Genomic DNA, 22,602 nt, shown 5'->3' with positions numbered 1-22,602 from the left:
ACTTGAGGTGGGGGAAGTGGAAACGGACATAAATATCTAACATTATTAGGGTGCCAGGAGCTCCGTCGAACCTGCCGCGAGGTAAATGGACACCACGCTTCGGAAGGGCTCTGAGGCGGAAGTTCGGTCGGTCGGCCCGTGGCCCGAGCTGGGGGAGACCCGGGCGGCCGCCGCCTGCCCCGCTTGCCCCAGGCCGCCGGCAGGGGGCGCGCGAGGGCCTCCGGGCGCCACTGGCGGGGCGGGTGCTCGGCCTGATGCTGGGCCGGGGCCGGGCCGGGCGGGGCGCTGGGGCAACTTTTTGGTTGGCTGCCGCTGGGTGCTGACCGCCCGGGCCCCTCTTAAACTGGGTCTCTCCCTTCCCCTCCCCTTTCGGCCTCGGCGCACGACTCGGTAAGTGGTTTCCAACTAGCTCGATGTCAGAGCCCGCCACGTGGCCTGGGGGTCTTTCCAGTGGCGCTTACCGGGCGCGCGCGCCCCTCCTATCCCCGGGCCCGCTCCGTCTGGGCGGCTGGGACTCGGGTTCGGCCCCAGCTCGGCACCCCCTCGGGAGAGGCCTCCCAGCCCCCAGGGGAGCTGCTGTGAGAGCACCTCTGGGGCGGGGACGTCCTCAGTGTGCCGGGACGCTTCCTCCCCGGGAATGACCCTCCTGGCGCCTAAGGGCCCCCTTTTCCTCCCAGGGGCCGAGGCGCCTGGCACCTTATGTACCTGTGACCCCGACGCCCAAGGGATCCGGGCCACAGGGAGCTTCAAGCTCCTTTTGCAATGAAAAAAGAAAACAACAACAAACAAAACTTCGAGAATGAAACTGACCCAGGACGGAGGCGCAGAGCCCGGGACGGTGTCCGTGTTCTAGGCGCACGCGGGGCCCCCGCCCGTCCGGTGGCTCTGACGATCCCGGAACGGCCAGTTTAGGAAGCGGGTTAAGATCGCGGGCCTGAAACACTTTTAAGCTTCATTGTGGAGCAGTGTTAATTCCGGTGTTGGCAAGAAACGGAGGTAATTTCGCCCACACAGACACTTCCCCGCCACAAGTGCCTTCCAGTTGCCACTTCGCCCGGCGGTTGGGCTCTTTAAAAGGTCTGGCGTTGAGTCTTGCGGGAGCGGTTAACTACTGTGAGCCTTAATGAGGGAGCAATTTTCTCCCCCAACTTTTCAGGAGTGTCACCGCGTTATGCAGCATGGGACCCTCTTCCAACATTTTTAGGCTGTGAGGCTCGTTATGTTTGTCTGTCCTGGGAAAAAGTCGGCACCGTTGGGGTTCTGACTTGTGTCCGCCAAGATAAAGAGGAAAGGTTGCCCTAGAGAAAGTTTGTCTGAAGGAAGAGTTTCTAAGTTTCGGTGTGGCTCTCTTCAGCATCAGTGGGCATTTTTACTGTGTTTTACTGCTATACATTCCTATAGAAAGGTTTACTCTCCAAATTCAATAAAATTTGTAAAGATCTAAATTTAGAGTTGAGGGAATGAAATGAAGGAATCGTTATAGCTATCATGGGTACCGCTTAGTAATCTTCTCTTGAAATGGGAGGATTGTGGGGTGTTTTACATATTTGCCTCAGTGGTGAAAGACCCTTTTACTGATCAGAAAATAACTAATTTTACTAATTAGGAAACCGAATGGGACATCAATTTTATCATGCTTTTAAAGAGGAAACAAGGTGCAGCGTTGCAAACTGTCCTAGGCACCCCCTTTCCAGCCATATATATGGGGTGGGAACACACAGTTTTCCCTGCCCCGACTACCTGGATCTCTGGTGAATGGCACTACCACAGAGAGAAATGCAGTGGTCAGGCTTTGTTTTACAATTGGTTTAGATGTTGGGGATTCCTGTTGAGCCAAATGGTTCCCTCTGGGAGAGGGACATGGGCTGAGAGAGCCAGGCAGCAGGTCAAGGAAGCAGGAGCCTGAGCCAGTGTCTGTTTAAGGACTGTGGAAACTGAGCAAGTGCTGAGGACTGTTGCCCACTCCCTGGGCTCTGCCTGCGCCTCTGGGTAAGCAAGTCTCAGGCTTCCTTTGGTTTTTTTAAATGTTAAAAGTTTGTTTCCCTCTTTCCTAGGTAAATACTGTTGCCAGTCATGTTTATTTTTTTCCAAATTGATAATGTTCCATGCAACTGTAACAGGGAGATTGGAAAGTTGGAAAGTTGATGACTGCTGACTTTCTGTAAAATGGATTCCCAGAGTATTGGCACTTAGTTCACTACTTATTTTACTCCTGGCTGGAAATTACAGGAGATTCCCAGTGTCAGGAAGTTTGGAGAATGTAGCTGTTTTACAGTAACTCTACTTAAAGGTAGCTTTTTATTCATCAAAGGTAGCTGGTAGGTAGCCCAATAAAAGACTCTTTACCGAACACACACATACACACACACAAAACCATAAAAAGTTAGCATATGATATTCTTAACATTGTTTTTCTCAATTTCCTACCAGGCTCAGTCCAGTTCAAGATGCTGGCAAACAGGTATGGACCAAATGGAAAGAATTTGGCTTGAGTTAATAAATACGAATAGAATTCTTGGCCAAGGATGAGAACTCTAATCTGATTGGATATCCTGCTCTGATGGGTTAAAGGATTTACCTGAGGCCAACTTGATAGGTAGGAATTTATTAAGTGCAATCACACCCCTCCCCACCTCTAAAAAGTATGTTTTAAATAAAATGGTGGTGGTGAGGGGGCTCTAGTAAATAGGTAATACTTTATTATGTCCAGAAAAAGGTTGTTGTAGGGGGGGGAAAAAGGATTTTTAAGTGATTGGCATCTAATCTTTCAAGATGTTTATCTTTGGTGATGGTGGCCATTTTGAGTTAGACTCTTCCAGAGGCTGAGGGTGAATTGCTAGCATTAGGAAAATAGGATTTTGAGTTGAAAACATTTTTTTTTTCATTTTTATGTCAGAACATTACTATGCCTGTGTTGACAATGTGTAGTACATTGGGGAATTCATTTTCCTTACCTGCACTGCTTTTGTGAACACGGCCTAGACACTGTATTTTCTTAATAGCATCTTATTTAGTAATTGCTGCTCTAATTACCTACTGTGATACTTTTCTTACAGGGCTGGTGCTTGAAAGCTTTTCGAGGAGATAAGGTGTATTTGAACATGTGACGAGTGATATATACAGAGTAGAGGTGTTTGCTTACTGTCCCTTTCATGGTGGTAGCAGGGGAGGACTTTTGAAAAGGTGCCAAATATCTGCAAGAACATATATCTGCCCCATAGAGAATTTCTGTAGAATTCAATTCCATTTAAACTATTTAAAATCATTTTTCTGCCAACCAGCCCCAGCCTGAAGCTCAACATAGTAACTAGACTAGCTATTCTATCAATACAGCTATCTTAAGAAAACTGTCAGCTGCTTGAATTTACAAAGGTTAGTTCTAAATCCCATACTTTTGACTATTCTAAACATTGTATGTTTCAAAGTATCCTTTTAAAAACTTGTTTTTTTGTGTTTACAGTTTTTCCTATAATAGATTATTCTGATGATTAAATCTGACCCCTTTGACAGACAACGGATCAGTGGATTCCTAAGGAGCAGGGAGGAGTTTGCTGCATAGGGTTTGGGGCAGGGGGGAGGGGGGTGTTGAAGAACTGCTCTACACTTTGATTATGGTGCTGATTGCCTTGATCACATTTTGGAGTGAGTTTTACTGAATGTAAATTCAACTTCAATAAACATGGCTTTAAAAACTTACCCTTTCCGGCATATCTTAATGACATTTCCAATGCAATCTGTGGGAAGACAGTCTTAGGTCAGTAATTGAATGATTTACTGAGATTAGAGGGGCAAAAACATCAAAATTACCGTGGGGTCATGTAAGTGACTCGTGCACAAATAAATACTCAAGAAACCATCAGTGTATATGCTCACCCATCAAGGGTGTACAGGTTCTCTTTATGGGTGGTTCAGGCAACAGCACACACTCATCGTCTTAACAGCTGCATTTTCAATCCCATTTGGCAGGGTGTGAGTGGCCTGGCACTTTTCTCTGCATCTCTTGACAATGTACACTAGTGGCGACATGGCAGCAGAAAATGAAGTGTGAAAATTGTTACCCAACAAAATTTAGAATGGCTTTGGCCGATAACTGGCTAAAACAGGGAATTAAGTGAGAATTAGGGAGTAAGTGAGGTTCTGGGTGCTGAGTAATTGGGTTTGGGTTAATCTCAAAGCTTGATGCATAAGTCACATGGATTACTTTTTCTCTGGGGATATTCAAGGGTGTTTTTGAAAAGAGGGATGGGGACTTCCCTGGTGGTCCAATGGTTGAGGCTCTGAGCTTCCACTGCAGGGGGCACTGGTTCGATCCCTGGTTGGGGAAGTTCCACATACTGTGCAGTGTGGCCAAAAAAAAATTTCAAGCAATAAACAGTTAAATAAGATGTTATTTCCTTAAAAAAAAAAAAAAAAAAAGGGATGGGCCAAGTATTGGCTGTGAGTCACTGTTCTTTCCTGTGGGTAACAGGTCTAGCCACGGAGCCTGTTGAGCCCTACCCACCATGACCGTGGGCACTGGCAGCTGTGTTGGGCCATCTTGCCTGTAGGATGAAGCAGTGCCTGCAGATGCCTCCTTGTGCTTCCAGGTGTGGTACATAACCTGCTCCATCTCCCCCCAACTCCCTTCCCTGTACCGTGGCAATACAAGAGTTATCTAGCACCTTGATTAAGTACAGCCTAGGATCACCAAAGTGAGTTGCAGCCAGTCCCAGGGCTGCAGTCAACTTGCCCTCCTTGGCATAGCACATACCTACATGTTGAGAAGAGCTAAAGCAAGAGTGAAAAGATGGCCAGCATGACTATTAAAATTACCAGGCCATTCTTTTGTGCTCAAGTGCCCTGAGGAGAAGTGAAGCAAATGTGGAGCTGAATGAAATGTTTTCAGAGGATTTATTAGTTCCAAGGGAGGAGTTATGGTCATGAAGAGAATCTTTACGACTATAAAAGAAAATGTGATTGGAATACAATTCTATTCACTGGTTATGGTTTCACTGAAAATGTCAAATCTTACGTAAGAACTCCAGTCACTAACCTCCCCAGATGTCACTTGTCTGGTATTGGTAGTAGTGCCATCACTATGTCAGTTCAGGTAGATTGAGTCACAGAATTAGATTCTGGAATGCGCATATTCCATTTTTAAAAACAAGTAGTTTTTGTTTCTTAAAAGCAAGCAGGTCTTGGGACTTCCCTGGTGGCGCAGTGGATAAGACTCCGCACTCCCAGTGCAGGGGGCCCGGGTTGGATCGCTGGTCAGGGAACTAGATCCCACATGCATGCTGCAACCAAGAGTTCACATGCCACAACTAAGACCCTGTGCAATTAAATAAATAAATATTTAAAAAAAACAAAACAAAACAGGTCTTTGTAGTTCAAGTGAATATTCCAAACTAAGGTATGTATTTTTATTTGAGGTTCCACAAACAAGTATTTATATAATTTGGTAAATATTTACTGTGTTTCTCTTGTGTGTTAAGTCCTGTGATGGATGATTCCTGCCTTTATGGAACTTACACAGTGTGGTTTATCTGTGACACTTTGTAAGATGAAGCTGGTTAGAATGTGCCTCCCTCAACCTCTCTTTTAAGAAATAACCTCACTCAGTATCTGAGTCAATATCTGAAAGATTCAATTGTTAGGACAAACTATAAAGAGACTATTATATCTATTTATACCCCCACCACATTCCCAGAATGATTTGGGGTGGCTTATAAACAAATAGCAAACAATACAATAATTAGAGGAGGGAATAAAAGCTCAGCAAGAAGAGAGCAGGGTATAAAACCAAACCATTAGACCTCATGCTTTAGGCTCCCGCCAATTTGGCTCTGAGCTTCCTAGGAGCCAGAGGAAATCCGGTTGGCAAGTTGGTCATTTGGCACTTGAATATAAATTTTAAATGGACGAGGTGGAGGGGGCAGGGTCATTTACATTCTAGGCTCCCTGGAACCCAAGTGAGAAGATGCTTTTTCTCCCTCATGATCTGAAGTACCTTGAAGGAAGAAGTAGAACAGAGAAGGTGTCCAGATAACTAAACAGGGGGATCTGGAGATAGTAAAGACTGAGGCATTTGACCAGGGTAGTAAGGTCAGTCAACCAGTGACCCCTGTGAGCCAAGGTCAGGGATAACACCTCAAGAGGAAAGCCATGTTGAGAACAAATAAACAGCCAGAGATGTGTATGAAAGGCTTATTTTAATTTTGTACTCATAAGGATTGCCTTTCCAAAATTTACCTTGTGTTCATAAACTGAAAAGTTCTGATTCTCATATTTTGTTATAAAATTGTGATTTCGGATTCTGATATTTTGTTATAAAATTGTGACTTATCTGGGACTATGCAACCACGGCTAGAAAGCCCCCTGCTTGAGTTTGTCTGTACAGCAAGGGCCAATTATCTTGAGGTACCCTCCCCAGTTGCCATCTGCATTTCCAGAACAGCTGCACATCAATCTGTTTCAGAGATAAACAGACAAAATCCAGTCAGTTCAGGTTGATGTATGTCACCATGAATTGTTTCTGGAAAACGGATAAGAATGTTGTAGTTGATGGAATGATTTTCCAGTTGGACAAATGCTCCGGCATGTTACCCCCACTACCCGGCAGAATAGAGCCCATTGTATCATTTATAGGCTTCCTATAGTGGAGAAATATGTGGAACTTTGGGAATCATCACAGAGTCCAAACTGTACTCCAGTACAGTAGCCACTAGCCACATGTGGCTATTGAGCACTTGAAATGTGTCTAGTGCAAATTGACATGCTGAGGTGTAAGAAACATCAGCTTTGGAAGAATTAATATTTTTTAAAAATGCATCTACAATCATTTGTATTATTTTTTAGATTCCACAGATATAGAAAACAAAACTTGTGGTTACCAAAGGGGAGAAGGAAGTGGGAAGGGACAAATTAGGGGTATGGGATTAACAGATACAAGTTGCTATACGTAAAATAGATAAGCAACAAAGATATACTGTATAGCACAGGAAATTATACCCATTATCTTATAGTAACCTAGAGTGGAATAAAATCTGCAAAATACCGAGTCACTATGCTATATACCTGGACCTAACACAATACTATAAATCAACTATACTTCAATAAAAAAGAATGTAAAATCTCAGTTTTATATTGATTGTAAGTTAAATGATAATATTTTAGAAATATATTATTAAAATTATATAAATGTGATTTGCATTATATTTCTGTTGGGCAGTACTGGTCTAAAACATGAAATATTCATGGAAACATGGAGATAGTCGTTCCACGATCCAAAAGAAAGATGTTGCTGTCCTACTCTACAAGGCCTGGAGGAAAAGCAAGAGTAAAATTAGCACTTAAAATGCAGAATTTACAGGTAAGCAGCTAATTTTTCAAGGGCAGGAGGTGCAGGTGTAGAGAGCCAGTGGTACTTAGAAGACTTGACATAAATTCTACACTCAAGCTGCTAGCACTTCTGGAGGTTTTAAATAAAAGACTTCAGGATGGATTTATTAAACACTTGTCCCGAGACTCGCCTGTGCAAGTCCTTGCGTGTTCATTGGGTTAATCAAGGGCCAGGAGACGTGATGTGCTACCTCCTCAAAATACAGCCTCCTTAGTGAAGAATCCATGCGAGGAACAGTTCTGGTTTCCTGACCTAGTTGGGTGTGTGTGTGTGTGTGTGTGTGTGTGTGTGTGTGTGTGTGTGTAGTAACGTAGCCTTTCAGGTTTTTTCTTGGAAAAGGAAAGATTGGGGGAGGTGGCACCATAAGTAGTACCAGAACTTATATACAGTACAATTTTTTTCAAAGTACCTTATGTTAAGCAAAATGTTCCCAAAATTCTCTCCTTCCCTTGTTTTCACTCAACTCAGCTCTAAGAAGCAGGTCTGTGCAAAATTCCCTTTTGTAATTTCCTTACTGTGAATGACTTCTGGTCATTTTTGTCTTTTAACAATAGGTGGATTTTTCCTTTAGGTTTCACATTTCCTTTAAGCAGTGGTTCTTAAGCGGGGGTATGGGGGGAGGAGTATTTTACCCTCCCTGGGGACACTGGGTAATGTCTGAAGACACCTATGATTCTCACAAGTGTGTGGGTGTGGGCTTCTCCCTCCATCTAGCGGGTAGAGACCAGAGATGCTGCAGAGTGTCCTACAATGCACAGGACCGCCTCCACACCAAAGGAGTATCTGATCCAAAATGTCAACAGTGCAGAGGTTGAGAAACCCTGTCTTAGAAAATGTCATTCCCAACAGCACCAACCTGCTAAGGTGGTACTGAGTGTGCTACAGCCCATTCCCCAAATGTGACTCCCCCCCGACCCCCAGAAAGGTTCTCTGTACTTTGAGGCCTGAGGAGCCTTCATTGCTAGCCTCATTGTTCTCATTGCTAAGTGAATTTCTATTCCACAGCATTTACAAAGAAGCAATTCATGATTTAAAGCAAAGAGCTATATGGGTTTTCTTCTAGGCTCCCCAGAAGGTAATTTTATGCTTCTAAGCAGCCAGAAACTCAAATTTTGCTCATCACAAACTAGTGGTTTTCTTAATCAGTGGTGGTCAAACTGGATGTCTTAGCTTGATTGCTGAGACGAAGCTTGCCCAAGTCAGCTGAGGGATCGTCAGATCCCTGGCCTGACCCTAGACCCCAGAAACCACCCAAAGGTTGTTACCATGATCTAATTCAACAGATAGCTTCAGTCCTTGTGAGGGGCACACAGCCCGTCAAAAGGACAGTCACAAACCAGCTGTAGAATAAAAACCCAAGGAACTGAGACCAAACATCACTGACTGTGATCTAACTCTAATTTTAATACTGACCAGAAGATCCTGCCTAATTTTAGAACCCAAAGAACAATAAAAACCTGAAAACGTTGAATTGTGTTGGCAAAATTAAAACAAGCCCCTTCAAGATGTCTGGAGTGGAATCTGAGTTGTTAATGGGCGTGCCACGAGTCAGACCCCTTTCAAACTCTGGCTTGTAGCCATCACCCCAAAGATGCATTTAAAGCAGTTGATGCTATTGCCAAAGGTGATGGTGACATAATTGCTCTCAAATGTAGCAGTGGAACAAGGTAAGCACCCAGTAGCAACTCGGGGAAATCACTGGAAACAGTGACATGGGGCCAGTGTTAGTAGGGCTCTGAGTGGTCAGAGGTGCTGCCTACCTCTCAGGTTGAAGTGCACTTCTTCGCTGTCTTCTGAGCATGGGCATTTGTAATCTTACCCTTCCTTGCATTAAAAAAATATAGCACTTGGCCCGTGGTTACAAACAGGATGGAGATGAAGACCAGCATGCCGAACACGCTGTGGGGCCAGCATGACCAGGACGAAGTGGATGAGGCCCATGAGGTAGTTCAGGGAACACTGCACACCGTTCACAGCCCCTCGCTCTGTTTCCAGAATGTTCTCCTGAAGAAACTGGCTCACAGTGAGGTCAAAGGACCAAAGACCTACAGGGCAGCAGTGTGGGGGGAGAAGACATGGAAAGAGATGTCAGAGACCTCGGTGAGAATTCTGGCTCTGGCACTGACTGGCACGGTCACACTGGGTAAATGAAGCTTTCGGTGGTTCAGTTTCTCAGCTGTGAAATGGGAATCTTTAGACCCCATCTCGCTGGAGGATTACATGAGACGGTGCTGTGAAGTGAGCAGCATCATGCCTGGCATGGTAGCTACGGTCAATAATTTGTGGTAGTATAAATTGTATTTTTGAATCACCATCGCCACCATTATCACTAGGCAGCGATATAACTTCATTTTAGATGTATCTATTTATGTCTCCATTCCATTCCAAAAATGGTTCGGACAGAGAGCAAAGTCTTGAGCTTCACATCCAGCTCCATTTCCGCATGTTTCCTCTTCCCTCCTGATCTGGCAGAGAAGGAATGAGCTTCCTCTCCCCTCCCCCACCTTTAACCACATTAAGAGGCTACATTTGATTACACTTCAGAAGCAGCCTCAGGACCTGCCATACAGGCACCAAATAAGTCAGAAACCAGGTGGCAGTGCTGTCCTTGAGAGCCAGTCCCGGGGGCTCTTGTGCCTGCTCCCAGCTTCTGCCTATAGTTGGTTTCCTTCTGGATTCTCCCTGAGACCCAGCGCTGGCCCTGCAGAGGCCTCTTGTTCGCCTCTGTCCTGATCTCTGGACTCAGCTCTAAACTCAAGAATTATTTGGGTTGAATATGCCGTGCCCTTCAGTGCCTGCCTTCGCAGAGCATTGGCCAGGCCTTCTGTCCTCCTAGGCTGCCCTTGTCACCCTGTGGTAGCCCGCACCTGGGACCCTGGCCCAGGGTCCACACCCTTCTGGGCTGTCCCAACCACCTGGCATGGCCTCGAAGCCTCAGGGTTTGGTCTGCCAAAGGACTCTGAGCTGGAGCTCACCTATAAAACCCACACACCTGGCCCCTAACAAGCAGTGCGGACAGGTCAGAGGTATTTATGAAACGCTGCAGCTGCACAATGTGAAGCTCTGGAAGCGAGGGCTGATTCTGCACTGACAGAATTATTTATAAATTGAGGGCATACAGAGTCACAGTTCTTAGATTTTAAAAAGCAAAGTGACTTTGGGGTAATATGCCAAATCCTGCTGTAGCCAGAGTTCTATAACTTCCTTTCCACTAAGAACGGAAACAAGTATATACTGAGCCAATGTCTCGGGTGAGCTCTGTGCCTAGGGATCCACGGTAGACAGCAAGGCGGCCACAGGCCACTGGTCCTGGTGAGACACGTCATCACGGCCACCAGGCCCGACCACACTAACCACGCTAACACAGGGACAATACTATATCCTTTGGGGGCACTGGTGCTTTTAACGCGTGCAGTTTTGACCACACCACCACCGCTGGAGTGATTTGTAATTCTGCTGGGAATAAATGCGAATGGCATTTGCTGGCAGTAGGTGTGCGGGATTCACTCAGCATCCGTGTCACTCAGCATCGTGGTTCTCCATCTCACCATCCACCCCACACTCCATGCTCACGCAACAACGCTCGTGAAAGCACCACAATCACAGCCAAAATATAAAAATGATGATGACAACTGAAGATGAGACTTAATATTCATTTTTAACAAATAGCTCCAATACCTGTGCCTTTGGTCCTCTCCTTCCACCACCCGCCACGACACTCTCCCTGATGGGTAGGTACTATCATCACTATCCCGTCTTACAGACAAGGAAACAGGGACACAGGGAGCTTAGGTAACATGCCAACATCATGGGCAGCCTGGATCCACATCCTGAGCTGTCTCCCTTGTGAGTGTCAAAGGTGTTGTGGTGTGTCTGCCATCCTTATCAAGGGTCAGCAAAAAGAGCTGCTATTGCCATAGAGAAAAGCCCGAAGTTTCTCTCATACTGAATGCTTCTCCAGACTGTAGGCATTGCCAGTGAGATTTCACGTTCTCTAAATGTGATGTTTCCTTTGTGTCAGGAAGAGCCAGTTGGACTTTTTTTTTTTTTTTTCCTTTAGAACTAGTTTATTATCATAATACTCTGTGAATTGTGTAAATCTTAAATGGCCAACCTGCTCTCAGTCGTTCATGCAATTAAAGGCTGGGGAGTACAAGCCAAATAGCCTAATAAAAGATAATTCACCTGTCAGGTCCTTCACTTAAAATATTTTAGAGGTTGGGTCATCTCCAGATGAAAGAACAGGTTTCTAAATCAGCTATTAGGAATTACGAACAGTTAATTTCTCATACATGCACATTACATCAGAGGAAAGAGGTTCCCAAGCTAGCCCGTGGTTTTATAACCTCTGGAATTGGACCGACAAAACTCTCATTTCCCCTCTCCCAATATTCCCAAGATTCTGTGGACCAAGGGGTTCTGGGTCTCCTTGATAGAAAGCAGAAAGGTATCCCCAAACCCCATGCCCCCAACCCCGCTGTGGGCCCAGGGGTGAGAAGGGGAAGCTCTGAGCCCCAGGAGGGCAGGGACCTTGCAGGAGCCCAGCGCCTGGAGTCGGGGCTGAGGTTCACAGCCGAGGCAGGCAGAGAGACGCTGAATGAAGGAGGAAGACACAGTCGGTTCAGCCTTTGATACTCTCCTTCCACCACCCACCACGACACTCTCCGCTCCCTCATTTTTGCTCTGGGGATGGGGGATCTCCTGGCTCTGAGCTGTGGCCTCGAGGTTGGACTGAGGGGAGGGAGCAGGGCTTGGGCAAAGAAATGATGCTCCTGGGTGGAAACCGGATCACAGGGAGTCCATGTCTAAGAGCAAGGTCCAGACTCTTCCCAGACTGGGCATCTGCAGGTCGAATCACTCGGGGCCAATATAATGTTAATCCCCATCAGTGTTGATACCCAATACGTCGCTGCTGAATTCATCAGGCATAAAATGACCAAAACAATTTTTTAAACACCCTAACCAAATCATATATGTCCTCACTGCCATGTATGAATGACATTTGGTTGGTGGCAGAGTTCCAAGACCAAGTTCTCAGGGGAGACAAGCTTGCAGATATTCAGAGTCAGGCACCCTGTCTCTTGGGAAAGGATTTCCCTCCCCTTCCCCAGGCAGCTAAGGAAAGCTCTGGCCCCACCAAGCTGTCTTCTTTCCCCTCTCCCCATCCCACTCCACAAGGAAAGGACCCAGGTCAAAATATTCCTTCAATGTGGATGCCATTTGTAGCATTTACATGCTTGACTCCTGGAAATAACTATTTTCACTTCCCCAAATCTCCGCATCTCCACATTTCGGCTTTTGCACAACTTCCCACCCCGCCTAGAGCACTCTTCCCTCTTCATGTCACCTGCCGAGCTTGCCCTTCAGGGATCTCTTAATTGTGGCTCCCACTGGAAAGGCTTCCCCAGCTCCCAAGACCAGATTCGGTGTCCCTCCTATGTGTCTCCAATCCTCTGTCCTTCTCTAACATAGCTCCTGTCACTTTGTGTTGTTGGCCATTGCTATTTACTCACTGTTTGGTCTCCCATCCAAACTGTACACTCAGTGGGGCTAAGACCTTGTCTGATTAAACCACTCATGTATCCCCAGTGTCTAGGACAGTTCTTGTCACATAATGGGTTCTTAGTGAATGAATGATGAAGACTGACAATGACACAGTGATGAGACCATGAAATGCTTCTACGATTACTTAGCAACATCACAGGCTGCAGAATCCTATGCCACACATGACCCACTGCTCACAATTCCTGCCAGGATCACACCTGAGAAGAGCAAGGTGATGGAGATGTAAGGGAAGTCCCAGAATTGCTCTTGAAAGAACCCAGACTAAGACAAACAGTAAATTCAGGAAGGTGGACGTTGACAGGAGAGGGAAGACACGGGAGAGAGTAAAAGACAAAACTGCACATGCTTGAGATGTGGTAATGAACTCTTGGAAAGAGTGGTGGATATTTCCTCTGGTTATTTTTCTGAAGAAGCAGATATTCATGAAAAGGAAATGACAAATACCTTTCCATCTTCCAGGACAGAATAGGCAATGATTGCAAACAGATTTTTTAAGTACATAACAATTTGTAAGAAGTATTTAGCACAAATTAAGACAAACTCCAAAAAGGACTAGAAGAGCCAAATAAGGCTATGAAGGAAGGAGAGAGGGTCAGGTGGGCTAAATCCACTCTAGCCCAAGAACTGTGGGAAGGGTGAATTTGGTTATAGAAAAGAATTGATTGCCATAGCAGGGTTTTTTTGTAAAGATAACAATAACAATGAAAAAAACAGCCAACATTGACTTAAGTTCTACTCTATGCAGAAGGAAATAGGGCTTTATGTAGACTGTCTTATCTAATCGCTTACCTAGAGCTTTATGTAGACTATCTTATCTAATCGCTTCCCTGCCATCAGTTCTGTTATTTTTATCCTTACTTTACAGATAGTGAGACACAGTGAGTTTGAATAAATTAGCCACACATGGTCACACAACTAAAAGTGATAGATGGGAAGATATAGCTCACCCTATCTATCTATCTATTTACCTATCTATCCATCCATCCATCATTTAAATATGTATATCTATCTATTTACCTATCTCTATAAATACTTATATTTTATCCATACAAGGAGATCTGGTGAGCTTTAATTGCAAAACAACTTGAGAGAAAATATAATTATAAGAAGTCCAGGACCTGCACAGCAGGGCGAAAGGCAGCACAGCCTGAGGGGGGCCTCGGAGTGTGGCGTTCCGGAGTCTGGACAGTTGGTAAAAGAAGCCTACCCATCCTTCCTCAAGAAACTATACCAAACTGAATTCGAATTTCCTCATCTTAATTCCAACTATCCAAAATGATAATCTCACTTGTCCAGTTTAAGTCAGGTGTCAATACCAGGCTTACTCAATCACGCCTGACAGGAGACCATCAAGAAGGAGGATTTTTCTTGTCACTTAAGAGCACAATTTGAGGACCATGGATCAAGAATGTGGGAATAATGGGAAGCTATCTAAACTGGCCAAATTGGGAAAATCAACCCTAGCTTTCAGTTCAGTATTAGACATCACAACTGCAAGACCCTCATCTCTATCTGTTTTTAAGATCCTTGAGTTCATTGATTGAGATAAAAATATGATTTCATTTTCATTTGTCTTAAACTTAGCTTTTGTTTGAAACTGACTTTACCAACTCAACTTCTGTGCTTACCTGAAATGTCTGTGATTTGCAACTTAGTTTCACATAATCAACAATAAAGCAAAATTGCTTAGATTAAGATACAATTTTTGAAAATTATTAGTCGATTGGCTGTATTTTTTCCATGATTGTTCTCCCATTTGGTACTGTATTACATTTCTCTTTAAAATTCTCATGTCAAAATTCTCATGCTTAAAATAAAGTAATAGGTAAAAATAACCATAAATAAAGTGATCATCCATTTTCAGAGATATACCAATCCAAAAAAAAAAAAAAAAAAGAACTCCAGAAAGAGAAACTGAGGTCAGAAGCAATGCCTGGGCTGTGTTGCCCAAGCAGATGGGCAACATTGTCAATAGGCAGGTATAGCTCTTATCTTGAGAGAATGGGGTCATATTTATTGGCAGGTTTACCTTCCTGTCATCCTTATCCTGATGATAAGCAATTTCTGATTTAAAAAACACTGCTGATAGCAGGGATGGCCAATTTATCTATTGTCTTGACCAAAACAGCCCATATTCCCTGACATAGTTGTCTCTCTAGCTTAGCATATTTAGGAAAGAGGCTTATGATAAAATAGGAAGGAGTTTGCCCTAAGGACCATGGAATAGGTTTTGCAGGCTGTAAACTGCACGGTCCCCAGGGAGTGCTACTCACAGTGGAAACTCTCTTAATGGAGCCCCTGGAGTTGTGTAGTGTACAACCTGTGTAACTGTACATGGCAGACCCACCTGCTCCCACCAATGACACCAACCATATGAACTGAATAACAAATGGCACTATTAAAGACTTCTCATTTCTCACTGTTTGAGGCACATTTGCAGACAGAATATTAAGATTATAGTTAGACACAAGCTCTGAAAAGAAGCATTGACATAAAGGAGGGGAAAAAAAAAAAGCAAGAGCTGTCTCTGAGTTTGCATCACCTTGAATGTTCACAGCCTCCTGTCGCCTTTCTAGGAAGTGCCCCCGTTTGTTGCTGGGGTTTTACAGCCAACTGGGGAACTAGTTGAAAAATCCTGGATAGAAATAGAGACTCAACAAGAAGTGAAACCAAGCTCCATCGAAGAATGAAACCATAACCGATCACATGAGATGCCCATGTCATCACCTGGCCCATGAACAGGAGAGCAGATATACTGATGATCTGGTCCAGCCGCCAGACAGCTGCATTCATCCCTGTAAGTGAGAGGACGGAAACACTACAACTCAGTGCATGAGTCTCTCCTCCTGGTGAATTTAATGTCGTGTATTTGCTAGATTTGCGAGCTCACACTGGGTGAATGGCAGTGAAAACAGGAAAGATCCCTTTTAGTCTGACTATAGATTAATCATAGGATTTTCAACCTGGAAAAGACCTTTGAGATCAGTTCTGTTGGAACTTGAACAATTAACCAATGAGTAAACTGAGGGCTAGAGAGATTAGGTAACTTGGAGTTATTCCAACTCCTGTCTCAGCACTCTTTCTATCACATCCCACTGTTCGAACAACAACAGTATTAATAGCCATTATTATGACTAACACGTTGACAGGGAAGAGAGGGAAAAAACAGAACGAAGGATAGAAATCGTTGAATACTCTTTGCCACACGCATAGTTCTAAGCCTTCTACACATATTCATCTCACTCAATCCTCGCAACAACTGTAAGGGGTCCGTAATATCTCCCTTTTACAAGTTAAGAAACTGAGACATAAAGAAGTGAAATTATTTAAGGTCACAGAGAAGGTAAATGGTGGAGCTGATATTCAAACCCTGGCAGTCTGACCCTAAAGCTTATTCTCTTAACTATTCCACCATCATTAAAGAACATATTTACAAGATGATTTTTAAAATTAGAATAAACCTCAAATCTGAATTTGTGCTTTATTTTAGATTTCTTTAAAATTAATTAACAGCAAGTAGGAAGATTTTCTTTTACCCAGAGACAGGATACTTTCAACACCATGTCACCCGGCTTGTACCCACATAGCTGTTTTATTTTGGGTGTTGTTATTTAAGCCACAGTATATCCAAATAAGTGTAGTTTAGAAGAAAACATGATTATAAGGGGCTTCTACACTTTGTATGGAGTATATTTTAATAGACTCCTCTGTAATAGCTTCCTTTATCTTGGCTATCAACTCTCATGAACGTTTTCTAGCCAAGAGTACCAACTGCACAAATATAGGGTAAGACAAGATCTCCTGCTTTAGGTTGGCAATTTGAATATCTCACAATGAAAATGATCCAAGTTTTATAAATGGAAGAAAAAATAAAAAGATGCCAGATTCTTCCATTTAGCTCCATTATTGAAAAAAAATGATTCTACTTCTCACTAGTAGTGATTAGGTGATAATCAAGTCACACTTGGGGATGAATTTTCTGGGGAAAGTAGAAGCTTACCATGGACGAAAATTAAGAAATCTTTTAATTCACTAATTTTTCAAATCTAAAATGACCAAAGAACCTCTGTAATATATTCAGAGGGGTTTCTCTCCCGAAAGTATGGTCTATATATCCTTTTGATAATAACGATCTCATCCATTTCTTACGTGCTTCCCATGTCCAGACATAGTGCTAAGTGCTTTACAAATCCTGTATCTCACAGAATCCTTCCCAAAAGTGAGCTGGCGGCAAGGTGGGGGGTTGTCATAATTTCTCTCATTCTACAGATGAGGAAAGTAAAGTCTAGAGAAGTTAAGTAACTTGCAGCTGGTAAGAGCCATAGCTGGTTTTAGCTGCATTCAAATGCAGGTCTCTTTGACTCCAAATACCTTCCATTAAAGGCTACTTTCCTGCCTTTCTCGGAGCACCAACTGTCTCATCAACTCTGTTCACTAAACCAGTCCTACTTCTCAGCAGATTAGAGAACATGTGATGCCCTGTTATATCCACAGCTCACCAGCCAGCTGGCCTCTGTTGTCACCTGTGAGGCTTACAATCCAGTCCTTCTGAATGCTGATGGTCAGTGCTGTGCTGGCCAGGTTTGCCAAGGCTGCCAAGGTGATCACAGCTGTGAAGCAGACCACCTACGGAAGGAGGGTAAACGGAGTTTGGAACCCAGGGATAGACTTTCTCAGCCCATTGTAATACATACAGTTACTTATCTGACAGCTTGAAGAACATCTAAATGAACCCAAAGACTTTTGAGAGAAAGAGGTTCAATGCAGGTTTGAAGCCAAATGTTGTTGTATTTATTCTCAGCGTTTTCTTCTTCCCACCCCAGAAGCACCAGATCCGGTGCTAATTTGTACCTTGCAGACAGAGACTCTGCTGTTCTATTGCCTTCATGACTGTAAGATTTAGACTCTGATTAACAAATTAGGGGTGAGGAGAACACTGGTTAAAGATTAGCCCAATCCCAAATCAGTGAGCAGGGCCATCCAGAGATGACTCACTGAAGGGCATTCTGGTCTTGCCTGTGACATTCACTCTCACAGCACAGGGGGGAGATGGCAGATACTCACAGTGAACCAGCCTTGCCATACTTGCTCCAGCTCCCTTCTGTATGAGAACACAAGCATCAGGACCGCACAGCAGGTGGTGATAGAGGCATTCTGAGTGAAGAGCAAGACATGACCAACTGCAAAGGGAAACAGTATTTACTCTTGGTTTTAAGAGACAGGTTACTGTTACAAAATTGTTTAATGCAGAGTCACTGCAGTTGACCAAACCCCTGTGCCAACCAGGGTTATCATTCCCATCAGCAATCACAGGCTGAGTAGGAAGCAAAGAGCGGGCTTGTGCACTCACTAAAGGCAAAGCCTTTACAACCAAAAGAAGAAGGAAAAAAAACGGTTTTGCAAGCAAATGAAAACATGCTTTGAGAGTAAGACGATATGAAAAGCAGGATATTAGATAAATCAAAGCACTTACATTTTTCTACTGATATATCACACTCTTCTTTAATTTGTGACTGAAGTTATCAATATGGCCTAAGGACCAACAGTCCAGATTTTAAATAAGTTAGCCTTTTCAGTGCTGTGCTTTCAGAGAATGCCTTGCCAAACCTCCTAGGTGAAATGAAAACCATCAGGCTGACTGGTAATCAAAAGAATTGGAAAAACTTAGGAAATCCTATATTCTTCTTGGGTAAAGGAAGGTTAAAGAGATATTAGAGGGAAAAGCAAAAAATAGATTGACATTTGAACAAATAAGTCTCCAGATAGTAATTCCCAGTTTAGACAGATTACTTGGTATAAAAGTTTATCTTTTACACATAGAAATTGTCTTTAATAGAAATTACATGAGTATATTATACATAGGTAATACCAGAGTATTAAAATGAAACATGTTTTTAGGAATTTAATATTAAAAATCTGTGATGGATAAATATCTAAAAATTACAATAAAATATTTTAAATATAGTACCAGAGAATGGCAGAAAGCTGGATACCGCTTTTTCTAGTTTTTAAAACTTATGCCCTGTCGTTATTAAGTTCATATCTGTATTTTATTTCACTAAGTAAACCAAAAAAGCTATTGAGGTCATAATTTACCATATCATTATATATGTATTACCTTTTTTTCTTGGTTTCCTATTGATCCAATCACCAATTAATACCCTAAATATTAATACAGATCCAGCCACCACTAAGCCAAACACTGCTGTTAGTAGAAGATTATATCCATATAATTTTATCAGAACCACAGATATGGCAAAGTGCCACATTCAGTCTCCCTGCAAGGCAGTAGAAGCAAAGCATGTTTTAATCATTGACCTAAAAGATGGAACAAAGTTAAAATCCAGAAAGATGCATTTCTCTCAAATGACATGTAATATGCAGGATTTCAAACCAGAACGTCCAAAGTTACACTTTTATGTATACAAGTATAACATTTTTAATGCAATACAGTTATACTTTTAAAAACTGAACAGAATATTATTTTAAAATCTTAAAACACCAAAAAGTCAAGAAGCCCAGGAGAGAATGTCAGATGAACACCTGGAGAACATGAGAAGCCCAAGAATTAAGCCTAGGTTACCCTGAGGTATCTGCTGATTCAGAAGAAACAACTGTGAAACAGAACTGCAGTTTTAGCAGCCTCAGAAAGTTAGATGATGGAAGTCTATGCTCATCAAAGACAAAGATAAAAATAGTTCTTACTTTAAGCTGAGCTATAACTCCACCCCTAGGGTAAGTTAGAGTAAACTACAAGTAAACTAACCATTGCCTGGACTTGTAGTCCAGCTTTACCTCATCTGATGGCCCAGAAAACCTCAAGTCTTGAGCTTGGATTAAACTGGTTCCAAATGGCTAGTGTCCACTATGCATCTGGGAGAAGCATTAAAATCCTCTCTAAAAGAAGATACTACCATCTTAGGCTTCAAAATACTTCTACAATAATTTTATTTTTATTTATTTATTTTTTGGTATGTTTAATATTTATTATAATAATTTTAAAACACAATGCCCAGCACACAGTCAAAGATAACCAGTCATATAAGGAAATGAAACACTATGAGCAAAATCTACAATAAATAACATACAATAAAAACAGACCTATTGAGACTTCAGATATTTAAATTATCAGACACAGGCTGTAAAATAATAATGCTTACTCTATTTAAAGAAATAAATGCCAATTCTGACAATCTGAGCAGGGAATTGGAAACTGTAAAAAATGATGTAGTCAGTTTAAAAAAGAACTAAAGAGAAATTCTAGGACTGAAAAATATAGCAATAGAAATTAAAATTTAAAATTCAATTGATAGGTTCAATAGGATGTTATAATTAAAGAAAAATTAGTTAACTGTAGATATGTATGAAGAAAAACCCACAATAAAATACAGAAAGACAAACTGAGGGAAACATGGTAGGAACAAAAATGAAAAAGGAGAAGAAGAAACATATAAGAGGCCAGACAAATAGAAAACACAAAATAACATGGTAGATTTAGCGTAAATATATCATAAGCTACCAATAAGTATAAATAAACTAAATGTTCAAATTAGAGGATAAAGAGTGACAAATTGGATTCAAAAATACAGCTAGATGCTATTTACAAGAGACACATTAAAACAAAAGAATAAGAAAGATTGAAGAAAAGGACAGGTAATGATATACTATGCAAACACTAACCAAAAAGAATCCATGTCACTGAATTGATACCAAAGTAGGATTTAAGGCAAAAAAAGATTACCGGAAATAAAGAGAATCATTTCATAATGATAAAAGCTTAATTAATCAGGAAGCTATAAAAATTCCAATTTTCTATGTACCTAATAACAAGGGCTCAAAATATATGACTCAAAAATCTGTAGAGTTAAAAGAAGAAATAGACAATCATTGTGGGAGATTTTAACTCACCATCTCCCTCCTGGTAATTGATAGAATAAACAAAAAATATAAATATATAGTAAGAATATACACTTATATATAGCTTATATATTATATATGTGTGTGTGTTCTACATAAAGTTTACATAAAAACAGTGTACTTGGCAACTTCAGAATACACATGCTTTTTAAGCACATGAAACATTTGTACAAATCAACAAAATGACCAGATAATGGATCTTAGAGCAAATCTTATTTTCAAAATACTGAACCATACAGAGAATGTTCTCTGACCTCAAGGCAATTAAGCTAAAATCGATAAGAAAGAAAATCAGAAATTCCTCATATGTTTGTAAATTAAGGAATTCATTTCTAAATAATCCATAGGTCAAGCTGGCAATCAGAAAGGACATTATAAAATATTTCAAACAGAGTATATCAACTTGTCAGATGCTACTGATATACTGTTCAAAGAGAAATTTATAGTTTGAAATGCATTTATTAGAAAAGAAAGGCTGAGTTTAATGAGCTAAGTATCTATATTAAAAAGTTAGAAAAGGAACAGCAAATTAAACCCGAAGAAAATAGAAGAAAAGCAATAATAAAGGTAAGAGAAGAAATCAATGAACTAGGAAAATGAACATACAATAGAAAAGCTTAATAAAGCCAAAATCTGGCTCTTTGGAAAAACTAATAAAATAAACTGTGGTTTATTACGCAATGAAATACTACACAGCAATAAAAAGTAGCGACTCAGGGCTGTTTGCAAAAACATGGGATTACATACATGATGTTGAGCAAAAGAAGCAAGATAAAATAGAATATATATGGTAGAACTTCATTTATGGAAAGTTCAAACTAAACTTGAAATCAACTCAACTATATCATTTAGGGATGCCTACACCAGTGGTGAAACTATAAAGAAAAGCAAGGAAGTGAAGGCCAGAAAAGTGGGGCTCCTGGTTACTTCCATTTGTGAGGAAGGAGTATAATTGAGAAGGAGCCTATGAGGGACTTCTTGGTGCTGGCTACATCCTAGCTTTTGACTTGAGTGGTGGTTTCATGTATTCACTTTATAAGTATTTGTTATAATTGTTCCATATATATATGGATATATATACATTATGCACTTTCCTCTGTGCTAGAGTTTGTAATTCAAAACATTTTTTAACAAAAATATACACACATTTTGCATCAGTTATTTCGAGACATTCTAATTGTCTATTACAGTTCTCTTAACCATTCAAAATATATTAATTTCATTTTGATTCATCTTACCCATATCGATAAGGCACAGCTTACATAAATCAAAAACCTTGGACTGATGAGGTAGGTCAAAGTTGCTCCTAAAACACATATTTCCAAATGATAAATATTATGAAATAGTAAAAAAAAAAAAATATTATATATATATTTCTTTAAAGCAAATTTTGCCCATTAACTCAGAGAAAGTGAAATCCTGTTTGGCATGAGTTTGCTTTCAGACACTAGCCTGGTGCGAAATAAAAACACAGGCAACAGAAAAGCACATGGTTTTGTTCAACAAGTGAGAGGATTCTCAGGGCTTCTGCTTTGTTTTCCTTTGATTTATTTGCCATTGAGTGACAACTAGGGAAATATTTAACCATACCCCTTTTCTCGCGTCTAGAGATGGAGTCAGAGAAGTAAGCAAGCCATTGCACTTAAAGGAAGTGTGCCTTAAAGGAAGTAGCCCAGAGTGTGATGAAGAACATAGAAATGGCAGCCACTCAACCTGGGAAGGCAGAACAGGGACTTCAAG

The 22,602-nt window shown here is 41.7% G+C and overlaps 1 protein-coding gene and 1 pseudogene across 16 annotated transcripts in view; one reads left to right on the top strand and one right to left on the bottom strand.

The window, feature by feature from the left end:
• Positions 1 to 85: 85 nt before the first annotated feature.
• On the top strand, positions 86 to 7,195 carry LOC309631754 (uncharacterized protein; the record flags this gene model as incomplete). Of its 15 annotated transcripts, none has more annotated exons than XR_014246499.1 (5): positions 86 to 390; positions 2,430 to 2,460; positions 3,056 to 3,129; positions 3,281 to 3,371; positions 3,460 to 4,269. XR_014246499.1 is itself a non-coding variant. In XM_082398665.1 (4 exons), 3 exons carry the CDS (start codon positions 86 to 88, stop codon positions 3,104 to 3,106), a joined length of 387 nt encoding a protein of 128 aa, XP_082254791.1. In that variant the 3' UTR covers positions 3,107 to 3,129; positions 4,468 to 7,195. The 15 variants fall into 15 exon arrangements, 1 of the variants encoding a protein (XP_082254791.1); XR_014246500.1 differs by having other exon boundaries at positions 3,056 to 3,182; XR_014246503.1 differs by lacking the exon at positions 3,056 to 3,129 and adding an exon at positions 678 to 996.
• A 120-nt stretch (positions 7,196 to 7,315) lies between these two features.
• Positions 7,316 to 22,602, bottom strand: part of LOC309632665 (ferroportin-like) — a 32,151-nt pseudogene continuing 16,864 nt past the window's right edge. The window contains exons 2-9 of the transcript XR_014249537.1: positions 22,101 to 22,168; positions 19,064 to 19,223; positions 18,010 to 18,125; positions 17,445 to 17,571; positions 15,488 to 15,740; positions 14,574 to 14,595; positions 13,116 to 13,206; positions 7,316 to 9,425 (exon numbers count right to left, since the gene is read on the bottom strand). The product of XR_014249537.1 is annotated as a ferroportin-like (transcript). The remainder of the gene's footprint in view (positions 9,426 to 13,115; positions 13,207 to 14,573; positions 14,596 to 15,487; positions 15,741 to 17,444; positions 17,572 to 18,009; positions 18,126 to 19,063; positions 19,224 to 22,100; positions 22,169 to 22,602) is intronic.

The sequence above is a fragment of the Balaenoptera borealis genome (assembly GCF_965194805.1).
Source record: "Balaenoptera borealis genome assembly, chromosome: 7".
In the NCBI taxonomy this organism is placed as follows: Eukaryota; Metazoa; Chordata; class Mammalia; order Artiodactyla; family Balaenopteridae; genus Balaenoptera; species Balaenoptera borealis.
Note: the sequence above shows the minus strand (reverse complement) of the source record. Positions and strands in the feature narration are given on the sequence as shown.